This window comes from Budorcas taxicolor, chromosome 22 (genome assembly GCF_023091745.1).
Source record: "Budorcas taxicolor isolate Tak-1 chromosome 22, Takin1.1, whole genome shotgun sequence".
Lineage (NCBI taxonomy): Eukaryota > Metazoa > Chordata > Mammalia > Artiodactyla > Bovidae > Budorcas > Budorcas taxicolor.
This window is the reverse complement of record NC_068931.1, coordinates 40,603,369-40,631,228: the sequence shown is the minus strand read 5'-3', so window position 1 is coordinate 40,631,228 and position 27,860 is coordinate 40,603,369. Positions and strand designations below refer to the sequence as shown.

Sequence of the window (27,860 nt, the reverse complement as noted above, 5' to 3'; positions counted from 1 at the left end):
CCACATAAGCACGTTAACTAGACTTCAGCAAGTCAAAAAGCAAAGGGAACATGGGAAGACAGAGCCTGGTCTAGACAAAGCTTTGTTCTGAGAGGACCTAACCGAACAGAGCATTTTGCAAGATTAAAAAAAGAAGTGGCATCATAACTAGATAGCTAGTTAGCCCTTACTATTTTAACTGTTTTTAAGTGTACAGTTCTCTGCATGAGGTACATTCACGCTGTTGTATAACCGTCACCACCATCCAGTTCCAAGACTCACTCCATCTTGCAAAACAAGCTCTGTACCTACTAAATACTAATTCCCAGCTGCCCTCTCTCCCCAGCTCCTGGCATCCACCATTTTTCTTCCTGTGTGCATGGGTCTGACGACTTGAGTCACTGGAATCATTCAGCATTGGTCAGTCTGTGACTGGCTTATTTTTCATGGCATAAGGTCCTGTAGGATCATCCATGATGGAGTATGTGTTAGTGTCCTTCCTTCTTAAGGCTGAGTAATTTCCATATTTTTAATTTATTTTTTATTGAAGGATAATTGCTTTACAGAACTTTATTGTTTTCTGTCAGACCTCAACATGAATCAGCCATAGGTATACATAAATCCCCTCCCTTTTGAATCTCCCTCCCAGCTCCCTCCCCACGCCACCCCTCTCGGTTGATACAGAACCCCTGTTTGAGTTCCGTGAGCCATACAGCAAATTCCCATTGGCTATCTATTTTACATATGGTATTGTAATTTTCCATGTTGCTCTCTCCATACATCTCACCCTCTCCTCCCCTCTCCCCGTGTCGATAAGTCTGTTCTCTATGTCTGTTTTCCCATTGCTGCCCTGAAAATAAATTCTTCAGAACCGTTTTTCTAGATTCCATATATGTGCGTTGGAATATGATATTTATCTTTCTCTTTCTGACTCACTTCGCTCTGTATAATAGGTTCTAGGTTCATCCACCTCATTAGAACTGACTCAAATGCATTCCTTTTTATGGCTGAGTAATATTCCATTGTGTATATGGACCACAACTTCTTTATCCATTCATCTGTCAATGGGCATCTAGGTTGCTTCCATGTTCTAGCTATTATAAATAGTGCTGCAATGAACAGTGGGATAGATGTGTATTTTTCAGCTCTGTTTTCTTCAGGGTATATGCCTAAGTGAAAGAAAGTAAAGCTACTCAGTCATGTCTGACTCTTTGCAACCCCATGGAGTGTAGCCTACCAGGCTCCTCCATCCATGAGGTTTTCCAGGCAGTAGTACTGGAATGGGTTGCCATTTCCTTCTCCAGGTAATCTTCCCAACCCAGGGATCCTGCATTGTAGATAGATGCTTTACCGTCTGAGCCACAAGGGCATATGCCTAGGAGTGGGATTGATTGCTGGGTCGTATGGTGGTTTTATTCTTAGTTTTTTAAGGACTCTCCGTACCATCTTCCATAGTGACTGTATCAATTTACATTCCCACTAACAATGCAAGAGCATTCCCTTTTTTCCACACCCTCCCCAGCATTTATTGTTTGTCGACTTATATACCATATTTTTGTTTATTCATTCATCCATCAATGGACATGGGGTTCCTTCTACCTTTTGGCTATTGTGGATAATGCTCCTGCAAATATGAGCATACAAATAGTTCTTTGAGTCCCTAATTTCACCATTTTAGGGTAGAGACCCAGAAGTGGAATTACTGGATCACACAGTAAGTCTATTTTTAATTTTTTGAGGAAGCTCCATACGTTTTCCCCCATAGTATCCAGTGCAATTTTTAAGCTTCAGTTTTCCACCTGTAAAATGTGGTTATGCCAACAACCGCAAAAAGGTCTATATTTGGAAATATTATTAAAATTGACTTAGAGAACATCTGGATAAACCAATAACATCGACCTTAGTGAAATTTAATCCTCAGTCACATTTGCCAGCAGAATGTACAAAAATCAGTTGGTTTAAAGACATGCTTTATTAAACACCAGGAACAAGAATAAGAAAACTAACCAATGCATTTAACACAGCTGGTATAACCTTTCAGAGAGGCCTGATTTATATAACACCTTATTCATTTTCCTGTATTGTCTCTCTGTGCCACCACCTCTAAAAGGATGCATCGTAATTAGGAATGATACACTCGTGACTGGATATGGAACAACCACATCCAACACAGGCTTAGGAATTAAGGGCCAATTTAGTGTCCAAATCAGAAATTGCAATGAAAATGATTAAATGCTCTGTTAGAAATGCTGGACCAGAAGGCACATGTATTCTCACCTTAGAACACTATAAATCAAGGGCTAAATTGTGGTACCAAGTGAAAGACAGATCTGGGAAGGTTGACAGAGGCAGCTGGAACTAGGCTTTGCAGAATACACAGTAGTAGCAGCCAGCGTACTAAGTGCTTTCCTATGCACAGGCTTCGCTGGTGGCTCAGACAGTAAAGAATCTGCCTGCAATGTGAGAGATTGCAAGGTTTGATCCCTGCATCAGGAAGATCCCTTGGAGAAGGGAATGGCTACTCGCTCCAGTATTCTTGCCTGGAGAATCCCCGTGGACAGAGGAGCCTGGTGGGCTATAGTCTATTGGGTTGCAAAGAATCAGACATGACAGCAATGAACACTTCTTATGCAAGGTGGTGTTCAAAGCTAGAGGGGCAGTATGGAGGCATGACACATGGGTCCAAGCCGCCCCGCTGAAGGAAAGTGGACTGATGGGAATATTAGGAGGTGGGTGGGGGGACGAGCAGGCGGAGAGAGAACAGAGTGGATTGGGTCTAACCTTGGAGAGTACAACATTTAAGCTGGTAGGAAGGAGATTGGATGCCATGCCTTATGAAGCATCTGGGCTTTCCATTAGGAGCGTGTTGTGATGAAATGGTGCATTTGAAATCATAAGCTAGCTGGAAAGGGCAGCCCGAGTCTGCCAGTTGAGCAGCACTGATTGAGTGGCAACCGATTCCACGGCAGGGATAAAGACAAGAGAATTGTATAGGAATGTTGGAGGCTCCAGCAACGCGTTAGCTTTAGGCAGTAAAAGATTATGAGACTCAAGCAGGGAGCTTGGACAATGAGAATGCAGTTCCACAGATAGGCGGTAAACACAAGCTCTGAATGTATTGAATTTGAGAGACTGGTGAGACAGTCTGAAGAGAGGTGTTTCAACTGGCTGGCTGGATTATGGACTGGCCTGGGACTCTTCTCACAATGCAAGCTATGTTGTTTATCTATCAAACAGTATTTGTCTTTCTCTGTCTGACTTATTTCACTAAGCGTAATACCCTCTAATTCCACTCATCCTGTGCAAAGGGCAGGTTTTCATTCTTTTTCAACGGCTGAATAGTTTTGCGTTGGGGTTTCCCTGGTGGCTCAGATGGTAAAGAATCTGCCTGTAATGTGGGAGACCTGGGTTTGATCCCTGGGATGGGAAGATCCCCTGGAGGAGGTATGGCAACCCACTCTAGTATTCTTGCTTGGAGAATCCCATAGACAGAGGAGCCTGGCGAGCTATGGTCCATAGGGTGACAAAGAATTGGCTATGATGGTGACTAAGCACAGCACAGTATTGCGCTGTATATATATCAGTTCAGTTCAGTTGCTCAGTCGTGTCCGACTCTTTGTGATCCCACGGACTGCAGCACGCCAGGCCTCCCTGTCCATCACCAACTCCCAGAGCCTACCCAAACTCATGTCCATTTACTCGGTGATGCCATCCAACCATCTCATCCTCTGTTTTCCCCTTCTCCTCCTCCCTCAATCTTTCTTTCCCAGCATCAGGATCTTTTCCAATGAGTCAGATCTTTGCATCAGGTGGCCAAAGTATTGGAGTTTCAGCTTCAACATCAGTCCTTCCAATGAACACCCAGGACTGATCTCCTTTAGGATGGACTGGTTGGATCTCCTTGCAGTCCAGGGGACTCTCAAGAGTCTTCTCCAACACCACAGTTCAAAAGCATCAATTCTTCAGCACTCAGCTTTCTTTATAGTCCAACTCTCACATCCATACATGACCACAGGAAAAACCATAGCCTTGACTAGACGGACCTTTGTTGGCAAAGTAATGTCTCTGCTTTTGAATATGCTGTCTAGGTTGTTCATAACTTTCCTTCCAAGGAGTAAGTATCTTTTAATTTCATGGCTGCAATCACCATCTACAGTGATTTTGGAGCCCCCAAAATGAAGTCAGCCTCTATTTTCACTGTTTCCCCATCTATTTGCCATGAAGTGATGGGACCTGATGCCTTGATCTTCGTTTTCTGAATGTTGAGCTTTAAGCCAACTTTTTCACTCTCCTCTTTCACTTTCATCAAGAGGCTCTTTAGTTCTTCTTCACTTTCTGCCATAAGGGTGGTGTCATCTGCATATCTGAGGTGATTGATATTTCTCCTGGCAATCTTGATTCCAGCTTGTGTTTCTCCCAGTCCAGCGTTTCTCATGATGTACTCTGCATATAAGTTAAATAAGCAGAGTGACAATATACAGCCGTGACGTACTCCTTTTCCTATTTGGAACCAGTCTGTTGTTCCATGTCCCGTTATAACTGTTGCTTCCTGACTTGCATACAGATTTCTCAAAAAGCAGGTCAAGTGGTCTGGTATTCTCATCTCTTTCAGAATTTTCCACAGTTTATTGTGATCCACACAGTCGAAGGCTTTGGCATAGTCGATAAAGCAGAAATAGATGTTTTTCTGGAACTCTCTTTTTCAATGATCCAGCGGATGTTGGCGACTTGATCTCTGGTTCCTCTGCCTTTTAAAATCCAGCTTGAACATCTGGAAGTTCATGGTTCACGTATTGCTTAAGCCTGGCTTGGAGAATTTTGAGCATTACTTTAATAGTGTGTGAGATGAGTGCAGTTGTGTGGTAGTTTGAGCATTCTTTGGCATTGCCTTTCTTAAGGATTGGAGTGAAAACTGATCTGTTCCCATCCTGTGGCCACTGCTGAGTTTTCCAAATTTGCTGGCATGTTGAGTGCAGCACTTTCACAGAATCCTCTTTTAGGATTTGAAATAGCTCAGCTGGGATTCTATCACCTCCACTAGCTTTGTTCGTTGTGATGCTTTCTAAGGGCCACTTGACTTCACATTCCAGGATGTCTGGCTCTAGGTGAGTGATCACACCATCGTGATTATCTGGGTCGTGAAGATCTTTTTTGTATAGTTCTTCTGTGTATTCTTGCCACCTCTTCTTAATATCTTCTGTTTCTCTTAGGTCCATACCATTCTGTCCTTTATTGAGCCCATCTTTGCATGAAATATTCCCTTGGTGTCTCTAATTTTCTTGAAGAGATCTCTAGTCTTTCCCATTCTATTGTTTGCCTCTATTTCTTTGCATTGATCTCTGAGGAAGGCTTTCTTATCTCTCCTTGCTATTCTTTGGAACTCTGCACTCAAGTGGATGTACCTTTCATTTTCTCCTTTGCTTTTTGCTTCTCTTGTTGTCACAGCTATTTGTAAGGCCTCCTCAGACAGCTATTTTGCTTTTTTGCATTTCTTTTTCTTGGAGATGGTCTTGATCCCTGTCTCCTATACAATGTCATGAATCTTCATCCATAGTTCATCAGGCACTCTGTCTATCAGATCTAGTCCCTTAAATCTATTTCTCACTTCCACTGTACAATCATTAGGGATTTGATTTATGTCATATTTGAATGGTCTAGTGGTTTTCCCTACTTTCTTCAATTTAAGTCTGAATCTGGCAATAAGGAGCTCATGATCTGAGCCACAGTCAGCTCCCGGTCTTGTTTTTGCTGACTATATAGCACTTCTCCATCTTTGGCTGCAAAGAATATAAGCAATCTGATTTTGGTGTTGACCATCTGGTGATGTCCATGTGTAGAGTCTTTTCTTTTGTTGGTGGAAGAGAGTGTTTGCTATGACCAGTGCGTTCTCTTGGCAAAACTCTATTAGCCTTTGCCCTGCTTCATTCTGTACTCCAAGGCCTAATTTGCCTGTTACTCCAAGTGTTTCTTGACTTTCTACTTTTTACTTTTTTTTACTTTCCTATTTTTAACTTTTTCTGTATCTTGGATATTGTAAATGATGGTGCTACATCGCTATATTGCAATGCTGTAGAGGAGTGCATATATCTTTTCAAATTAGTGGTTTTGGTTTTAGTGGTTCTTATTTATGCTCATTTCCCCCCTCAGACAGCATGTGCATCTCAACAATCTAATTGGCCCACAACTCCTGTAAGAGCTATATTGTGTCAGATATTTCTTGGGCATTTCTCTCAAAGCTAACATAATTAGGGCCTATGGGAGATTATTAGTAGATAATTGTTGAGTTGAATATTAGTTTGTCATTTTTTCTAAAAATACCTCGGCAGTGTAGCTCTTCATATAAATTTCAAAAGTTCTTTGCAAACGTAATTCCTCTGAGCCATCTAATAAGCATAAAACAAATGGCGGAGTAAGCCTCTTTTGCAAGATATTCCCAAAAGAAGTTCTATAGGCTTAACAGTTTTCATAATATGTAGTGAAATGTTCAGCATAATATACTCTGATATGCCAAAAATATCAGGATTTTTTTTTTCAAACGGTGACAAAGGCATAGCTCATGTTCCTTTCAAACTCTTTCAGTGTCCAGCAAAGGGACCCATTGCTGCTGTCTGAAGCAAGGACTTGAGTAAAAACATAATGGAGAGAATTTTTTTCTGAGTAACAAAATTTACAAATGATACTTTCTTCTCAGATTATATGGAGTGTGTAATAATTATAAAGTATTACAACACAAACTCCATCTTCAATATTGAAAAGCTGTGGTTTCTGTTTACATAATTAGAAGAATTTCATAAACATGAAAGAGTAAAGTTTATGGCAGTTTGTTTTAGCCCGAACCGTTATAAGCATCCAGCATTTCATCAATAATTTAATTTTTAGCATGTGTCCAAAATCCAAATGTGATTGTCTGTTATGAATAAAAAGACAGTAAAAGCTTTGATAAAAATGGAAGAGCATTGCACTGTGTCCCCATTAGGTGGTCAGAAGAGGAGATTTAGGGAAAGAACGTCAGTCAGTCGAGCAGATGGGAGCTTGTGAAGTACGGACACAGCAGAGGTTACAACGGGGGCTTTGCAACCAGCCTAGAAAGGTAAACAGGATTTAGGTGTGGTGAGGAAGTCAGTGGGGCTTCCCGAGTGGCTCAGTGGGTAAAGATTCTGCCTGCAATGCAGGCAATGTAGGAGACCTGGGTTTGATCCCTGGGTTGGGAAAATTCCCCTGGAGGAGGAAATGGCAACCCACTCCAGTATTCTTGCCTGGAGAATCCCATGGACAGAGAAGCCTGTGTGTGATTTAAATGTAATTGTGTGTTCTTGAAGTTTGATTAAATTGATCGTGGAGTTTAAGAAGAAATATGAGTGGGAAGGGCAAAAAGTAGAAAATCATCTGGCACGTTAACACTCACCAAGTCTGGCTGGAAAAAAATGTTCAAACTTGGAAAACTGAGAAAGTCTCTCAGTCTTCTAGGTGAGATCAGAAGTAAACTGAAGAAAGCGCTTCTTAACAGGCTAACCTAAGAGAGAATACTTTTTCCTCCTTTCACTGTTATATTAGAATTGAGTAATGTTGGGAGTGGGGAGAAAGGAGAGGAATACTGAACTGACAAATGAGAAGGCAAATCAATAAATTATTGCTGACTCTTATAGCAGTTCCCATAGTCAACTGAAAGGTATGCATCCATGTGTGTGTTTTAACTGATATAACCAACAGAAAATGGGAGAGAACTTATGGTCTGAACACAACCTCGTCAATTTCTTACCAAAATCCAAAACATCAACAATTCCTCAGTGACTTATAATAGGACCCAGAATCTATAGCACATTCACAATATCCAGGATACGATTCAAAATCTTTCTACAGACATCCAACCAGGAAAATAGGACCAATTCTCAAGGGGAAAAGATGCCAACCTCAAAATGAAATTATTAGACAAAGACCTCAAAGCAGTGATTATATCTATGCTACCTAAGGTCAGAGTAAACACATTTGAAATGAATGTAATGACAAAAAAAATTCTCAGCAGATAAGTGGAAAATAGAAAAAGGAACCAACTGAAAATTACTGAACTGAAAAATACAATATCGGAAGTGAAAAAAAAAATCACTGGATGGACTCAAGATCAGAATGTAGATAATAAAGGAAAGGTTGAGTAAACCTGAAAACAAAATAATGAAAATTATTCAGCAAATTAAATAGAGATGAAAGACTGGCAAATAAAAACAAAAACAAAACACCAGTGTCAGGTAGATAACTTCTGAACTCTAACATAGAATAATAGGAGTCCCATGTGGAGAAGAGAGAGAGGCTGGAACAAAAAAATTTTTTTGCATTAAGACATGGCTGCAGATGCCCCTGGCATGCTGGGCCATCTCCCAAGAGGGAGGCCAGGACTATGTCTAGCAGCGCTACCCAAGGTGACATGCAGGAGAACACAAAATGGGAAAACTCCCTTGCCCGCCCCACCCTGCCCCACCTACTTTTCAGTTCAGTTCAGTTCATTCACTCAGTCGTGTCCTACTCTTTGCGACCCCATGAATTGCAGCACGCCAGGCCTCCCTGTCCATCACCAACTCCCAGAGTTCACTCAGACTCATGTCCATCGAGTCCGTGATGCCATCCAGCCATCTCATCCTCTGTCGTCCCCTTCTCCTCCTGCCCCCAATCCCTCCCAGCATCAGGGTCTTTTCCAATGAGTCAACTCTTCACATGAGGTGGCCAAAGTACTGGAGTTTCAGCTTCAGCATCATTCCCTCCAAAGAAATCCCAGGGTTGATCTCCTTCAGAATGGACTGGTTGGATCTCCTTGCAGTCCAAGGGACTCTCAAGAGTCTTCTCCAACACCACAGTTCAAAAGCATCAATTCTTTGGCGCTCAGCTTTCTTCACAGTCCAACTCTCACATCCATACATGACCACAGGAAAAACCATTTTTAAAAGTATGAAAGCTGATTTTTGTCTGGGAAACATTGTTGAGAGATTAGCCTTCTTGGGGCCTGAAGTTTGTCAAGGTGGCTCAAGCTCTCCAGCAAGCCATCCTGGCAGTTGGGGGCCATTATCTCCAAAGAGCACGTTGAACCCTGAGTCACTTTGCAAGTAGACTGTGCTTTTGCTGTTATTTCCTGAAGGTTGCAAGGCACCTGTCCAGTGACCTTACCCAACTGGGTGATTTCTCAAGAATTGTGGCAATAATCAGAAGCCCTCTCTAGGCATCAAATGTAACAGAAGTTTCCTCTCCTTTGATGCTTCCATCACTGCAGGCAGATCAGACGAGGGTTCTTTCTCTCTGGCATTTCATCCCCACTTTATATTACTGAAGCTGCTTTGATAATTCTTCTTACAGAACCTGGGGCTTGTGACTTCAGATTATTAGTGCTCCAGAAAGGAACCCTGGCCCAGTGGTTCCATTCATCTGGGACCCCAGGGAAGGCTTAAGTAAAACTTCTTTTCCCCTATCATGTCCCAACAGGCTGTGGGTCCAAGGACTCCAGAAACCTCTGTGAACCATTTCTGTTACTGCTACTGTCCAGTGTTGGCTATGATGCGGCCCCTGGAATACCAGCCACGGCCCACTCAAGAGATGAGGTGGCATGCGCTCCGTCACCCCGACCTTGGAGTCATTGACTGGGGAACCGTGGGGGCTCTGGCCTCCTGGGCAGTTTCACAGGAAGACTCAGTCTCCTTCCAGGAATTTCTCCAGTGAAAATCATCATTTTTGCACAGGAGATATTCTTGACTGTCCTTCTGGGCAGCCTCACAATTTAAATGTCATCCCCACATTTCCTGCTGGGTACCACTTTCCAGGCATGGGCAGCAGGGGTGAGGCCTAGCTGTCTCCTAGGGTCCAGTCCCCGAGGAAACTGGAGCACACGTGTGGGAACCCAAGCTCAGAGCCTAGGCCTGAGTGTATGTCGCTGTGTTGGTTTTGTTTTTTTTTGTTTTTTTTACAGGTTCATTGAGGTGTCACTGACATATGATAAACTTGATAGCACATATTAATATTTAAAGCGTACAGCCTGATGACCTTGATTGTATGTATACATCCTCGTAATCATCACCTCATTCAGGATAAAGAACACACCCACTACCCCTGAAGGTTCCCCCTGCCCCTTTGCAGCCCCTCCCGCCCACCCCTCCCTGAAACACCTCACACACTGTTACAAAGTTGAAGACAAAAACAGGAAACAGGAAAGCGACTCTACCCATTGGGCAAGTGGGCTGTAACTCCGGCTCCAAAACAAGGTAAGGAAATTATAAGACAATTACAGGCCAATTTTTCTTTAGGACCTAGATGTGAAAATCTTCAATAAAATGCTGGTTAGTTGAATTCCTCAATTAGGGGAAAAACATATGACCAATTACAATTGCACCCCAGACTCCCTTTCCTTTTTTAAAATTCTCCTGTGTGTTATACATTTTTCACCGAATCTTTGTTCATTTTCGTTTTCCTTCCAATTTCCCTGCAGTAGTCAATTTGGCTGATACTCTCATTTTATCCTGACATTGCCCGAGCAGCTTGGCTGTTTTCTCATAAGCTCCTGGAGGGGAAATGTGTCCTGAAGGAAGAAAGGATGCTGGTGGGTGGCAATCACCCAGATTTCAAAATGAAAGGAGCAGAGGAGGGAGGTTGTGTTCAATTCCAGTTTTCTTAGGTCCTTTTATTGCTTGTCAATCTTGTGAATGGGTCTCAAGAAATACCACTAAAGGACCTGGTATAACTGGTATAACTTTGTGTCAAAGCTCCAGAATACAAAGGCTGCTTCTTTGATCTGGAGGTTAGGGCCCAACAATTCGGGTTTCTAGGGTAAGGCATTCATTTTCTGTTCCCTCAGTGTGTGCAGCTATTCCCTCAGTCTGGGCAGCTGTCTTTAACACGACTCATGGTATTGAGGACATGACACATGGTGAAATGTCGAACATCCATTTATCAACAAATATTTATCAATTAAGTGTGAACAGTCTGTGAAGATGAAAATGAAGACAATGCTCTATTAAAATTGTTTGCATCAAGAAGCACACGTGTACCTTGTTTGCTATGTGTGTGCTCAGTCGTGTGCAAGTCTTTGCAACCACATGGACTGTAGCCCACCAGGCTCCTCTGTCCATGAGATTTCCCAGGCAGGAGTACTGGAGTGGGTTGCCATTTCCTACTCTAGTTAAAACACTATAAAAGCAAGGGCTATGTTGGGGTGCAGTGGGGTAGAAAGGGATGAGAAGGCTTTAAGATCTTTGCAGGATCTGTCATGGCAGCACTTGAGGAATGACAGCCCAGCTTGCAAAGTGCTTTCACTGTGGTAAGGGGCAGGCTGGAGATGGGGTGGGTGGGGCGTGGGCACAGCTGCCCTAAGTTGCCTATGGAAACAAAGGGGCTCCAGTGTGGAGTACCAGGAAAGCCTGCAAAGTGGGCTGGGCCTTCTCATGGAGAACCCAGAAAGCTACCTCATGCCCGTCTCCAGCCAGTCCCACAAGAGGCCACCACTGTGCTGTCTGTGGCCACATAAGGTAGGTGTGTGATTTATTATCCTTGTACTATTCTACCAGTTTTGCAAAGTGGTTCTCCCATTTCACACGCCCACCAGCAATGAGAATGCCAGTTATTAACAGGGATATTCTTGTGTTTACATAGTGCTATTACATTGTAGTTTAATTATCATTTTCCTGAGGGCTGATAGTGTTGAGTCCCTTGCCAGGTATAGTGACCATTTCTATACTTTGGCAGAATGTTAGTTCAAGTCTTTCGGCCATTTAAAAACATGAGTTGTCTTTTATTTTTAATATTTAAGTATTTGCTGCGTCAGGTCTCAGTTGCAGCACGTGCGGTCTTCATTGGGTCATGCAGGGTCTTTCCTTGCAGTGCATGGACTCTCCAGTTGTGGCGCTCTAGCTTAGTTGCTCTGCAGCCTTTGGGATCTTAGTTCCCGAACCAGGGATCGAACCTGCGTCCCTCGCAATGTGGCTTCCTAACCACCGGGGAAGTACCCGCCTCCTCCCACTTTTTTCTTCTTTACTCTTGAGCTTGGCAGTGTATGTTAAGAGTTCTTTACATATCCTGGGTGTCACATGTGCATTTGACATACACACACACAATTTTCTTTCAATATGTGGCTTGCCTTTTCATTAACGGTTGTTGTTCCGTCGCTCAGTCGTGTGCAACTCTTTGCGACCCCATGGCTTGCAGCACGCCAGGCTTCCCTTTTGTTCAGTCTCCCAGAGTTTGCTCAAACTCATGTTCATTGAGTCGACGATGCCATCCAACCATCTTCATTCTCTGTCTCCCCCTTCTCTTCCTGCCCTCAATCTTTCCCCGCACCAGGGTCTTTCCTAATGAGTCGGCTCTTCGCATCAGGTGGCCAAAATAATGATATATTTGCTTAAAACCTTGTGGATCCAGATGATCAATTATTTCCTTCTATGGCTAAGTGTTTGCTGTCCCATTGTATTGTGATGTGGTGAGGGTTACGTGGTAGAAAAGCCTGTTCCCAGTTTGTCATCTGAGTACATGGAGCCAAGAACCACAGCAAAGCCCACTGCTGTGCTGTAATAAACACGTACAAATGCAGAGCAACTGCTGAGAATGAACTGTTATGGCATTAAAGTTCATGAATAAGATGACAATGTGTAGAGTCCACATGTGATTATTAGTTGATAAAACTCAGATGAACCTTTGGCGATGCCCCCCCCTCCCCCCCAAGATCTGTCTGGCCTGTCAGGAAAGGTGTCATTTCTTGCTGGGAAGATGAGACAAGCAGATCTGGGGGGCCCCCCAGCACCCCAGGAACTCCAGATTCTTTTCCATCTGCTCGTGTGCTCTGCTGTCAAAGCCTATTTGGCAGAGATCTTTGGAACTGAGCTAATGTACTTCGTCACTTGTTACAGCCAGCCAGATTCCAAATTGATCTAGTGGAAGAGATGGCAGCTGGGCTCAGGCAGGGTGAGAACCTTCCAGGACGGCCAGCAGAGAGAGCACACACTCCCCAGTCGAGAGCCATGGGAAGGGAGAGTCCTCGGAGCAACTAACCGGGGGCCTGGGATGACAGCTTCATCAACCATGGAGCAGGAGGTGTGGATTTAATCTGCATCCCCCAGTGGCACACGATGCTGAGCATTTTAAACACGTGGTTACTGGCGATTTGTATATTTTCATTCGTGAAGCATCTATTCAAGTCTTCCCCCATTTAAAGAAATTAGGCTGCCCGCCTTTTTTTTTTAATGAGTTCTTAATATAGCCTGAATATCAGTCCTTTGTTAAATATATGCTTTACAATTATATTTTTCCCAACCTGATTTTTATATAATAATCTTGTACGCCATGACCTTGCTAAATCATCTTATTAGTTCTAATAGCTGAAGATACCTTAGGCTTTTGTATATAAATGATCATATTATTTGCAGATGGAGACTATTTTATCTCTTCTAATCTTTATGCCTTTTTATTGCTATTTTTCTTGCCTTTGGTATATGGTAAAATGTTAAGTATAAAAAAAATCATGAATGAGTCAAATATTCTTTTCTGTATCTATTGAAACTATATATATATTTTTAAAAGCACATATTAAAAGGCAGTAACTCAAACAAGTTTAGTAAATAGCTTTGCACAAACATCCACCATTACCCCAGTGCCTATAACATCACAATTTATGATAGATGGCAGAGACTGGGCTCAAAACACAAACCTTCTGACTTTAAGGCTCTTTATCTTTCACCAGCACCATGGTGTCTTCGGACTAGTTGAACATAAGAAATCTCATGATAATGCTTTTGGTTTTTTCCTCTTTATTTTTATGAATAAAATGCAACATACATATTATACTTGGCAATGAAACTGACAGGATGAAAGAACATTAACTCTTGAGATGGGAGACAACATAAAAAATTGGCATCCTAGGGACAACATGACTTTTCAATCAAATCACATCATTTCCAAGAACAGCTGGAAAATACCTGAAAGAAAAGATGTCATTTTAAAATTAAGGTAGTGTGTGTATGTGTACAACTGTTGAAAAATGTCTGAAACATTTTAATCCATGTCATATTATTTTTTATTAAGTGACATGTTTATGAAAAAAAAACCAAACAAACAAACAGCTGAAAGTGCCAGACAGAAAATAGAAACTACAGAGCCCCAGAATATATATTCCTTTCACATGTGTAATACATTTCTGTAAAACAGTTGAAATATGTTTGATAGAAAGAAGGGGCACTTTAATCTCACGTGACTTTCAGTCAAGTGCAATGTGGGGAAAACAGTTGAAAATGCATGAAATTTGATGAAGTAAATTCCTACATTTGAAAACCTGTGACTCCACTGGGTTAAACACACGAGACGATGACTAAAGGACAGATTCTCTCAGCCTCTACAACACACATCACAATTACAGAGTATTTTTGGTTTTAAAGCTTTTGCTAAAAATACTTTACATCATTAAATGCATATTATTAAATGTACATTGAAAGCTAACTGAAGTGACTTAAATAATAAGATCAGGGACCATTTGTAACAAAAATTGTTAACGTCTGTCATTTTTCCCCCTCCAGGAAAGACAAGTGAGGTAGTTTATACTGTATATACATTGTAAAGAGATTAATATTCCAGTTTGTTCAAAGATCTCCCCTTGAACTCACTGAATTCACTGTTCAGTGACCTGAAGAATCATATCCTCAAGGGAGTTGTTTAGCAAAGGAATCTTCTTTTATAGACTGGAGGCAAGAAGGAGCCCGTTCTAGGGTCTTTTTCTGAATAAGCATTCCTAAAACGTTAACTTTCTCTAATGCTCTCCTAGATGTCATTTTCCTAACTGCACACCAAGAGTGCATGGGACAAGGTGAGGTGGAAGCTACCAAGAACGGAATTTAGAAGCCCAGGCTGTGACTCTTGCTTGCAGACACACTATTCATGTCTGTCTTAACACTACTCGTTTTTACAGATGACTGTAACTATTGCAAAAACAACTCTTCATAAGGCAAAGATCGTTTTCTCAACACTTAGGTGACTAGCATTTTTGAGTTTTAGTTGTACGGGTTTGTTTATTCATTAAGAATAAACTTAAGTTTAAAAAAAAGTAATAAAATCAGTAAAAAGAACTTTTTTAACCTCAGAAAAATTAGTTTGTGTCTGTCTACCAGAAATTCTTCTCTGATCAGTTAGTTAATTCTATGACTAAGAAGTCAAGTTACATCCAATATATTGGTACTGACATGGGCTTCCATATTTTATAGTTATTTTAAAGTTGTCACACACCCTTGAAGGCAGTGAAGTGATTAATTTAAGATTATTGACTGGGCTGAGCCTTTGATATCTAAATGGTGTCACATCTTACCCACATCAAAGGATAAGAAATTCAGAAACTTGTTAGCCGTTTATTTAAAACTAATGACTAATGGGGTGAATTTTAAAACTTTTAGAAGTCTTCCACCAGTACTAATGTGTTTTCAGTCAAAAGAAATAAAAATTCTGAAATGAAAAATTAAAAATAAAAATTGGCTAGGTCGGTGAATTTTCTAAACACAACAGAATTTATTCTAAAGGAAATTCAGTTCGAAAAACCAGTCATTGTTTTAATATATACACAGAAGTGTAAGGCACCTAATTTGAAGAACTTCCTTGTATGTGTGCATCAGTTACAGCCATCTTTTGTCTTGGAACTTAGCAACTAATACACGGAGTAAAATGCTTACTCCTGTTGTTTGAATTGCAAGAATGATAACTGCATTTTCTTAGACCCTCAAAGTTCATTATGCAAACTCACATGCTGTCAATTAGCCATACGTTGAAAACTGATGAAATATAGGAATAAATATAAACCAAGAGAATGCATGTTTTTCTTCCACTGGGTTTTCAAGCAAAGGAAATAAAAACTCTCAAATAAACAAAATGAATGGATATTAGCTCTCCACAAAAATATAACAAAGCTCCAATGGCCAGGAACGTTGAATATAAATCAAGGTTTTATAGATATCAAGGCATAATGAACATGGAAAAGATTTCTTCTATAATATAGGCTTAAATTATCGTCACATTATCTTCTGAGACTTGGTAAGAAGATAAAGGCCTTCCCAGGTGGCACTAGTGGTAAAGAACCCACCTACCAATGCAAGTAGATAAAATGTTTTCTGCATTTGTGAGCAACTTTGTCTATTGTTTGAACTGCAAGGGAGGGTCATTTGGATGTTAAATTTCATTAAAACTCACATAAGCTCGTCAAAATCTCAAGCTGTAGATTCTAATCCAAAGCACACATGTGGGATAAGCGAGACCTTTATCCCCGTTTCTCCATGCTGCAGTCCCCAGAGGAAAGGCAGGGCTCCCTGACCTCTCAGCACATGTCAGATCTGCTCTCAGAATCGTGGAGAACTGTGCTTTCTCACCAACTGCAGGCCTGCAAAAATGGCTCTGTGGGCTTCTGGAAGCGAGGCAGTTTTCAGGTCACCCAACATGCATCTGATTCTAAAGCCTGATCCTAATCCACGGGGCCTGGCCAAGTCTATGATGGATGAACACAAACAAAATCTGTTTTTATAGCATAGGAAGTCTGGATGGAATGGTATTTTTCAGAACTCTTGGATAAAGAGCAGTTGGATAAAGGCAGTTCTGCATTTGAACACTGGGGCTGCAGAAGTGATTATCTACAGTCATGAAACTTAAAAAATGATCTGTTTGGGGAGGAAAGACAATCTGGGCCTGGCACATGGAGAGCTATTCACTGAGCACCATCATCATGATGAGAAACAGAAGCTCCAGGACTGCTGACTACACTGAACGTTACGGAAGCACAAGAAAATCCTTTGTAAATCTGACCTTAACTATGTGTTCATAACAGAGTAAGCTTTACAAGTATCCGTTTTCAATAGTCCATGATGGAGAAATGCTCACTTGCACCAGAAAGCAGACAGTCACAGCATGCTACAGCATACATAACAATACAGTGGTCTGCAGACAGAAGTTCCTCCTCCTCCAATTGAGGAGCAAGCCAGAGCATCAATACTGTATGTGTGACTTTGGAAACAGATTCTCTTTGGAAAGGAGATCTAAATTACTGTTCAGAGAAGAAATTTTTTTTCTGGCATTCTCGTTCAAAAAGGTCAAAATATATATATATATATATATAAAAAACATAGGTATAAAAAAAGTCTCTTCCACCTCTTGTGTTTGGCAGCATTTGCTACATCGAGAAGTGCCTCTTATCCCCAGGTGTAAAGACCAAGCTCATTTCTGTTGTGAGTCAAAGTATCAGAAATGATGAGAGCTCCATATTCTATGCTGGCCTTTCTTCTGGAAGGATCACACCCTCTTTCCTTCACTCTTACCAAGGAACCACCATGAGACGGCTTCAGCTCAGATGGTCAACCAGCTCCTCTTCCACGATTCATGCTGGCAATTCCGGGAGACACCAGTTGGGCTGAGAAACACCGAGAGGGCCTAGGGACAGACATGTCAGAAGCTTGTTTTTTCCCTACTGACTGTAGGACTCCTTGGTGTGTAATACATGATAGCTGCCATCTTGGGGGGTGATTTCAAACACTCTGTTGGGGTTTAATCACCCATTCTGCCTGGGGATTCACATGATAAACATCCAATATATAAGCATCCGGATCCAAGCAGTGCTGTCCTAAAAGAAATGAAAATCGGAGAATGTTTTCAAAAGGCCACACTTCTGTGCATGGGCCTATTTGTGTTATGGGTGTTGCGAGTCTCAAATAAGGCCAATATCATTCTCTCAGCCAAAAGCAGATTCAGTTTAAAGTTTCCAGCACAGCCAACCTACCTTCCTTCCCTCTTTATTTCTTTCTGACTGTGAAGTACTCCAAATAAACCCCATGTGACACTGTGGAAAAAAACAGACTAAGCCCAGGAAAACTGCTCCCCAGATTCCACACCAATTAGAACAACATGGCAAGAACCTGTTTCAGGCATCTACTCATTTATCTGATGATGATCACTGATGATCATTTATGAGATAATACATGTCCTCTAAATTTTTTTTTTAACAGATAGTACCTTGACCAGGACTAAGGATGAACATGAAATTTTATTTTAGGAGTGGTCATTTCATTTCTCTCCTGTGGGCAGAAGATCTGGAATGACAACAGAAAGGGGCAAATGCATCTGAAAATTCTTATGTACAGTGTGTTTGAAATGTGCACTAAAGTCTCAAAAAAAATACCAAGATTACATTGCTTGCTTGACTCATTCATTCAGTTTCAAGTATTTCTTGAGCCATTATGGTGTCAAGCATTATTCTAAGGGTGAGGCCACAGCAATGCATCAGACAGATAAAAATATCTGCCCTCTTGCTTATGTTCTGAAAGTGGTAAAAGGCAACTAGCAAATAAGGAAGTATGATGGGAAGTAAGCCCGATGATGATAAGGATGTGAGAGAACAAGAAAGCCAGGAAAGCAGAAAGAGGATCCCGTCCAGGAAGCTCTCAGTGAGAAGCTGATACAGCAGCAAACACCTGCCAGGTGAGGGAGTGAGGAGAGGGCCATCCAAGGGAGGGTGCTCTGGGCCCAAGTTGGAGCAGGGGCAAGGCCCAGGACAAGATGCGCTGGTGACCAGATGTGAAGGTGGGTGTCGAGGTGAGTCTGGACGTTAACCTGAGAGACGGCACCCAGATGCCTCCAGAGCAGGGAGACAGACGAGCTCACCACGGAGACAAGTGCAGAGAGAATCATCCCCCGCGCTCAGAGGGTGAGAGGATGAGCAGCAGCAGGCAGAGGACACGCAGAAGGAGCGGCCTGTGAAGCGGGGCTGGAGGGCGGGGGAGCCAGGCGCCCAGGGGCCCTGGACACCAGCGGAAGAGGGCACTGTTTCCAAAGGAGGGAAGGATCAACTCGGGTGATTATGAAGACAGAAGGAAGCCCTGCATTTCACACCTGAGAGTCCTCTGGTGACCTGGACGAAAGAGCAATTCTGGTGAAGTGTCGAGGGGTAAAGCCTGAGTGGAGCGGCTTCAGGAGAGAAGGAGGGGGAGAGACTGGAGCACAGACGACCAGTTCAAGGAGCCGTCGTTGCAGAGAAATGGGAGTCGACTGGAAGGTGTCGAGAGAGTTGTGTGGAGATGGGCGGAGTTACAGAAATGTTTATGCGGAGAGAAATGGTGGGCTTGGGAGGGGAAAGCTGACCACAGAGGGGACGATGACCACAGCCCTCATCAGCAGGAGGGACGCGCCGGCCACGAACAGGAGCACGAGGATTTCATCCCAACCATGAGGGGCAAGAGGGAGCTAAGGGCACACGCGCGGGGACGGAATTTTCTTTTTATTCCTTCCCGTCCCCTCAGGGGGAGAGGATGAACCTGGACTGAGAGCTGAACAGTGAACTTCAACCAAAAGGATGTCAAGACTCTGAAAGCGCCACAGCTTTTCCTTTCATTTGCCCGAATCTCCAGAGACACTCTAACTTTCAGAGTCATCTTTAAAAGACTCAGAAACCTACTCCACGTCAACTACAATATTTACATGTAAATTTTGAAAATATTTTAGGAACACTTTTTTAGGAAAGTTACACTATTCTTCTGTGAAATTAAAAAAAAAAAACAGACACTTTGATTTTGATTTTATATCTAAGAAACTTGTAAAATATGCTTTTATTAACACAATTGTTCAGTGGCTCAGTCGTGTCTGACTCTTTGCGACCCCATTGGACTGCAGCACACCAGGCTTCCCTGTCCTTCACTATCTCCCAGAATTTGCTCAAACTCATGTCCATTGAGTCAGTGATGCCATCCTACCATCTCTTATTAACACGATAATAGCATCCTGTTTCCTTTAGAGCATTACTCAGAGTAATCAGTAGATTACTCAGTTTCTCCGCTCCAGGAGATGGTGAAGGACAGGGAAGCCTGGTGTGCTGCAGTCTATGGGGTCACAAAGAGTGGGACACGACTTAGTGACGGAACAACAACAGAGTAATCAGAGCCTGTAGGAGTAAAAATCACCGACAAATGCTTACCTATATTACCTCCGATTTCATATAGCCTTTGGTTCTGGATCTTAATGCATTCTGATGAACCATGACTGAGAAAAGAAGAAAGCGATATAATTTCAACCCTCTTCAGAGATTCTGAGGTAAACCTGTGGATTAAGTACCATAGCAGCAAACAATTCATTCTGCCTTGAGTGGAATACACCCCACAAATCATGCTGATGACTGAAGGGAGGATAAAAGCTTTTTTTGGTCTGTTTGACACAGCGAAGCATCTGAGGCAGAGAGGAAGAAGGATGCAGCTGGGCTCCACAGCCGCCCCAGCCTTTCCATCCACAACTGTCACACTGTCAGCTCCACTCGAGAGGGGACACCGTTGCTGGCACATCAAGGCTGGCCAAGGAGCAGCTGGGGGCTTCACACTGCCTTGTCATGGGCCGCATTACTCTCAGTTCAAAGGCAGTCCAGCCTCATCTCTGCCGTTGTCAAAAATCGAATGGGGCTCTCTCCTTAGCCCATGCCACATTTCTAAGCCTGCCCAGGGCTTTGCAAACTAAGGCTGACTTTGTTGTATGTCTCTGCCTGATAACGAAAGCAAGTTGGAGCAAATAATTGGCCAATTTTAATTTTCCACCCTGGACTAGGCTGCCAGGATAGAAGAGTCTGAAAAGGCCACTGCTGAGCTCCGGTTCCTTGAACTGTCAGCCTGGTTACTTACAGACATGGTTACAGACTATCCTCTCTCTGCCCTGTGAGGGAGAAGGATATGCACCCTCTTTGTTTAATTAAACATTTTATTTGAAATAGTTGTAGATCTGTATGTAGATATAAGAAAACATACAGACACATCCTGTGTACTTCTTCCCATCTTGCAATGTCTGAGTGCAATGTCACAACAGAAGGGCCCCATGGATTCAATCAAGCTACAGTGTTTCCTTCCCCACATGGTCCCCCTAGTTCCCACTGATAGCCCCACACCCCGCCCTTGTCCTTATCCTCCAACATTTACCATGACTTAATGTTCTTTAGGGTGACTTAAGGCAGACATGGCTCAGACAGTAAAGAATCTGCCTGCAATGCAGGAGACCTGGGTTTGACCCCTGGGTCAGGAAGATCCCCTGGAGAAGGGAATGGCAATCCACTCCAGTATTCTTACCTGGAGAATTCCACGGACAGAGGAGCCTGGCAGGCTACAGTCCATGGGGTCACAAAGAGTCGGACATGACTGAGCAACTAACATCTTCACACTTTCAAGGTGGTCATGCAAAAATATTTTGTCAACATCACTCTGATCCTAAGGTTCATTGATAGTAGGTTTTATGACGTTCACTCCACTACATAAACTGTACTTGTTACAGTCATGTTAAAGCCCAATGGAGCCTGGAATAACAATATTCCTGGAAATCTATCAAGATATATAAAAAGTAACTTGCTAAAATTTTTATCCAAATAAAAAGTAAAGCTCAATGAGTAAATGAAGCCACCAACACAGAAAATCTACCTATTTAAGAATCTCAATTGTAGAAGTTCCTTGGGAAAAAAAAGCTTTTGTTATTGATAATTCTACGGTATATTTCTTTCTCTACTTTTGATTCTTCAGTTACTGGTGAAGTCCTTAAAGTAACAGGTTCTAATTTTTCGAAAAGGTCAAATTTTCAAATAAAAGATTTGCTCATCAGATAAAAGCCCATCTGCCTTACAGAGACTCTCACATCTACTCACCTGTTCTCACACTGAAATTTCGCCAGTATGTCTTTGACTTTGGTTTGACTGTTGAGTTGAATGGCCATGGACACCTTGGAGAGAAGGGGCGCGTGGACCCTTATGACGCCCTCTGGCACGTCGGACTGCCAGGGAGGAAAAAGGCAGCACGTTCTGTCAAACTCAGCGATTGCACTTAAGAGACGCAGAAATCAGTGGCGTTCCAAAAGAGGGAAACGTGGGAACATGACGGGGCGTGAGCCAGAACAGAACACTGCTTCCTTTCTTACAGGAGATTCGCTAATGACTAAACTTAACCTGGGGTTTTACTTTTGTTACAGGCTTAGGTCTCACTATAACGCCTTAAAGTCACAAGAGAGGGGGCTTCCCTGGTGGTCTGGTGGCCAAGACTCTGCGCTCCCAATGCTGAGGGCCCACATTCGATCCTTGGTCAGGGAACTGGATCCCACCTGCTGCAACTAAAGATCCCGTGTGCTCCAATGAAGACTAAGAGCCTGCGTGCCACCGCTAAGACCCAGTGCAGCCAGATAAACAGATGGATATTTTTTATAAGTCACGAGGGAAGTGAGACTGGATTGTGACAGAGATCTAATGTTTCTATCCGTGCATTTTCTTGAACAATGTCCTGAATAGGCCTACTTGAAGCAGGATTCTGTATTTCAATTTTTTTAAGAAAGTCAACCTTCTGAAAATTTAAGGATCTATTTGAAAATGTGCCTTTCAAATATACCTGTTTCTTTAGTCAGCAGCAATGAATGGTCATCCCAGATTACATTCCAGATGGGCACCGAACTCGACCCCTCGAAGTGTGCTAGGAACACTGTGAAGGACGGGGTGTGGATGGCTGGGGAGGGTGTGCGGCTCTCATGGGCCCTGGGACCTCAGAGCTCCCGTCTGCATGAAATATTCAAAGAATGGTGCTGTCTACTGGACAGTAAAGTCTGTTCTGTTCTAACTGGATGGAAAATTCCCATTGTTTCAAAATTTTGATTTTAAATATTAATTATCTATTTAGAGATGGACAGAAATAAATAAATTTCTGAGGATGTGGCTATACCTCAGGTAATTGTTTTAAATAATCTGTGCATTATCAAAGGATGGTATTGTTGATGTAGAAGGTTCATGTGAATTGACTCACTATATCCCCTAGAGGAAATATGGGTTGAATTGTGTCCTCCTAACCCCATCAAATACGCAGAAGTTCTAAGCCCCAGGACCTCAAAATGTGACCTTGTGGAAACAGGAGTACAATGTGCCCTTAATCCAAGGACCGGTATACTCTAGTGACCGGCCACTGTACTCCGGTGACCGCTGTCCTTATAAGAGGAGAACACACACACACGTGCACACACTCACATGCATGCAGGGTGAATGCCAAGTGAGGACAGAAGCAGAGATTGGATGATGCCTCATCCACAGCTAAAGAAGGCCCAGGACTCCCGGCATCGCCGAAAGCTAAGAATGACGTCAGAATCACATCCTTCTTTCACAGCCTTCAGAAGGAACCAACCAAACAACACCTTGGTTTCGGAGTTTCAGCCTCCAGAACTGTGGGAAAGTAAATTCTATCACTTCAATCCACCCTGTTTGTGGCACTGTTACTGCAGCACTAGGAAGCCATTCTTAAAGGGTCAATTCTTACAATACATTTCTACTATTACCAGCGAGAACCAGGAGAGCATGCAGGAACGGCCAGTGCCAGGGTTCGGGAGCTGGGAGGGGGCAGGGAGCTAAGAGCACCCTCCTAAAACACTCTTTGGGGCATTTGATATCCCTCCCCTACCAGTGCCCCCCAGAAGCCTCTTAAGATGAATTCCACACTCCTGACATTATTGAGACTGTTATAATGATCACAGGCTCCCTCTAACTTTCCAGAGTATTCACTCTTGTGAACAGAACCCCTAGCCACAAACTCCAAGTCATCAGTTAGTTGAGTCCCTATACCATTCCTTCACATGCTACACTGAAAATGTCAAGTGTGAAGGGATATCATGACCAAAATTAGATACAGATAAGGTAGATAGAGCCAAAGAATACTATGTAAGGAGTTAATAATTAGGGAGGAGAGGGAATAATTTATTTTCTTACCATTCTTCTTGTAGAGGCTGATTTTTGCAGTACCTTTGATGTCTTGGGGCTTGTAACCTAAAAAAAAAACACCAACACATTTAATCTTTAGAATTGATGTTGAGAAAACAAGCACACACTGGTGCTAGAAGTGTAAACTGGTACAACCTTTATGGAAAACATTTTGGCAATATTTACCAATTATAAAACATATTCACTCTGACCCAACAATTCCACATCTATAACTTCATCCTACAAACAGTCTTCCTTTGTGAGAAATGACATATGTGCAAGTTTATTCACTGATGCATAAACTTTAATAGCAAAAGGTTGGACACAATCTAACTATTCAACAATCTGGGAATATTTAAATAAGTTAGTGTGCCTTTGGAATATCATGCAAAAGAAGCAAAGAGGAAGGCTTTGTGGACTGATGTGGAATAACCACTTTGATTCCGTAAGTCATTAAAGATGATGCAGGAGAGCTTCACCTACATTACCGTTCGTGTGGAAAAGGTGAAGACCACATTCTCATATTTGCCTGTATGTCACAGCACCTCTCTACAAGTAAATATACCTGTGTGTTCCCGTGCACACATGCTGTCATTGGTTATATTACTTGTTCTCAGGAGGGGAAGTCAGAGCTAACCAACTTTTTTCTATAGTTTCTCCCCTTCCAATCTTTTGAATTTTGTAAACTGTCAATGAACTATCAGTCTAAGTCAAGAAGTAAAACTACGATATAGTATAAGAGAACCAAAGAAGACTATTTCTTCATCTTTAAGTGCTTGCTTCCATGGTATGTATAACCTTTTAAAATTCTACTTAGTTCTACTTATAATTAAAACACTAACGCAACTGACATGCATAAAGCATCACACAGTTCTTTACACCCACATTATATGTGAGTTGATGCTGATGACAACTCAGTGAAATAGGTAGGTATCATTACTTTTCCCCCCAAAGTGGAAATGTAAGAAAATTGAGGCTCAGAGATAGACTTAAACTTGCGTGGGCTCGCAAAGCCTGACCTGACCTCAGATTCAACTCCACACATCATACTAACACCATTAAAATTTTCCAGAATGAAAATAGCAAAGAGTAAGAAGTCTGTCCCTCCATAAAAGCAATGAACAAACTGGAAAAACCTGTCACTGTCAACTTCTTCAGAACTCCAGAAAGTGGCAACCAGGGGAGGTGCTTAAGTAAGGAAAACAACTGAGTCTTGATCAGAATGGTGAACTCAGTGGCATCTTAGTTTACACTTTCCCATCTCTGCTCCACAGCTCAGTGACAGCCTTGAAAATAACCGCCTGCATTCCTGGTGCAGGTACCAAAGGGCGTGGAAGGGACCTCATTCACAAGGAATTCTAATTATTTGTTCCCTGGAAGACTGGCTAGCCTTTATCTTGTCTGACTTGGAACCTGACCAGTGCTAAAGTGGTGTGATGTTGAAAACATTTATAGGCAAATGTTTTACTCACTGCTGCCTGATGCAGTGCCTAAGAGCAGGGGAAAATATAAACTAACTAAAAATCTTGGGAGGCAAGCCTAGGGAACTAGACGCTTTGGGGAGTAAGGTCTTTGAAAAGCTCCAACATATTCTTGAGAACCTAGAAGGTCATGTGCATGCTCAGGGCTGTGCACATATTCAGGAAAGACCTAAAAAGAACCTAAGTGCTCACCTCTGGCTGACCTTTACTGTCCAAACAGGAACTAAAGTTCAGGCCAAGTTGTAAGCTGCCTGGCTGAATGCTGAAGGTGTGTCAAGCACACAAACACACAGAGCTCATCTGCAAAGACTGGGAGATATTTTTCGCTCCAGGTATCTAAGAAAATCTCTGTGCAAACACCAGCAAACCACTAGGCTAACGGAACAGAGATTTGAGCAGCCACAGAAAACATAGAGACATAAGAAAATTAGTTCAGCAGCAAAGTCATTAACAAATATATAACAGCTATAACAGACAGCAACCCTGGGGAGGGGGAAGAACCTGAAGTTGATCTAGGAGACATCTGTAGGACAGTGACAGCAGAATCCATTCTTAAGCACATATAAAACACTGTCCAGGATATACAGTATGTTAGACCACAAAACAGGTCTCAGTCAAGTTTAAAATATCAAAATAATACAACACAGGCTACATAGCCACCATGGAATAAAATTAGAAATCAATAACAAAAGGAAATTTAGAAAATTTATGCCTAAATAACCAATGGGTCCAAGGGAAATTAGAAAATACCTTGAAATGAACCATAATGAAACACAGTACACCAAAACTTACTGGATGGAGCCAAAAGTACCCAGAGGAAAATTTACAGAGGTACATGCTGACTTTAAAAAAAAACCTCAAACTAGTTGCCTAACTTTCCATCTTATGAAAGTGAAAAAAGCCAGCCAAACTCAAAACAAGCATAAAGAAGGAAAAAATAAAGATCTGAGTTTTAATAAGGGCTAGAGAAAAACAAAAAATAGAGAAAATCAATGAAACAAAAGTTGGCTCTTCAAAAAGACCAAAGAAATTGACAAACCTCTGGCTAGATTCACCAAGAAAAAAAGAAAAGATTCAAATTATTAATCAAGAGTATGAGAGGGAACATTAATACAAACCTAAAAAAGATTATAATAATATAATATTTATAGTATTTCAACAAATTAGATAACCTAGATGATATAAAGTCCTAGAAACACGCTGACTATCAATACTGACTCAAAAAGAAACAGAAAATCTTGAATGGAGCTATAACAAGAACTTTAGTAATAAAAAAAATTCTTACAGGGAAAAGTCCAGGACCAGGTGACTTCACTGGTGAATTTTACCACATGTTTAAAGAAATAACACTAACCTTTCTCAAACTCTTCCAAAAATAGAAGGAGGAACCACTTTCTAACTCATTCTGTAAGGCTATTATTTCCCTAATACCAAATTCAGACAAAGGCATAACAAGAACAAAAAACTAAAGGCCAATATCCCTTATAAAAGTTGGTGCAAAAATCCTCAACAAATAGAGTTGCCATATGACCCAACAGATGTCCAAGAGAAATGCAAAACAAACAAACAAAAAAAGTGAAGTAGTGATACATGCTACCACAGGATGAGCCTTGCAGTCATGATGCTAAGTGACAGAAGTCACGCACACAACAGGCCACATATTGTATGAGTCCAGTTACATGAAATGTCCAGGTAGATAAATTCATAGAGATACAAAGTAGAGGAGAGTTTGTCAGGGATCGTGGGGAGGGGCGTAGTGAGGAGTGAATGCTTAACTGGTATGGGGTTTCTTTTGAGGATGGTAAAGATATTCTGAAATTAGATAGTGGTGATGTTGTACAATACTGCGAATTATACTAGAAATAGATACTAAAAATTACACATTTTGAAATAGTTAAAATGGCAAATTTTATGTGAATTTTTTCTCAATTAAAACAAAAAATTTCCCCCAAATTTAGTATGTTGGTTCTACTTGATCTGAAATCCCTTTACCTGTATATAGTGAGGGAATGCAGCCATCCATCCTGACTGTGATAGATCAGTTAGCAATACCTCTACCTTACTGCCTCGGGATTCACTATTTCTTTCCTTGAATGAACTCTCCTCTCCTTGTTCCCTTTAAAATGCTGTCCATCCTTCAAGGTGCAGTTCAAATGCCACTTTCTCCACGAAGCCTCCACACGCTCCACATTGGACACACTTCCTTCTCCTCTGTGTGAGCCCCAGGCCACTATCTGCACAGCACGCCTGACACGGAATGCATATCCATGGCTCTTGTGTACACTTCTCTATCAGATTATCTCTCTGCTGGATACACATTCCTTTAAGGACAAAGTGAGTTTCCTGTACTTTCCATCCTCCTCAAGGCCAAATGCTATGCCTGACACTCGCAATCGTCCTCAGAGATCTTTAAAGCAGTAAAGATAATTCTTCTAAAGCCTGTTCCCATTATGCATCTCCACACAAACAACTGTGCTAAGGCAAAAATTCTTTGAAGTGCAACAAATTTACACTAAATGACTTGAGGATTAGATATCCTTTCAGCATCCACTCACCATGGAAATCTCAGTCTCTAGCTATTAGATACACTGACAGCTGGACCACCCTTAAATCCAGTTCACAGGGATTAAAATGTTGACTCTCAGCATCTGTAAGAACCATTTGCCCTTAAGTACTTGAGA

The 27,860-nt window shown here is 42.0% G+C and overlaps 1 protein-coding gene across 1 annotated transcript in view; it reads right to left on the bottom strand.

The window, feature by feature from the left end:
• Nucleotides 1–17,486: 17,486 nt before the first annotated feature.
• The window catches only part of ARHGAP28 (Rho GTPase activating protein 28), a 138,195-nt gene continuing 127,821 nt past the window's right edge, over nucleotides 17,487–27,860 (bottom strand). Inside the window, exons 16-19 of the mRNA XM_052660510.1 lie at nucleotides 23,708–23,764; nucleotides 21,620–21,744; nucleotides 19,925–19,989; nucleotides 17,487–17,581 (exon numbers count right to left, since the gene is read on the bottom strand). Of these exons, the coding sequence (XP_052516470.1) occupies nucleotides 17,487–17,581; nucleotides 19,925–19,989; nucleotides 21,620–21,744; nucleotides 23,708–23,764 (342 nt within the window). The remainder of the gene's footprint in view (nucleotides 17,582–19,924; nucleotides 19,990–21,619; nucleotides 21,745–23,707; nucleotides 23,765–27,860) is intronic.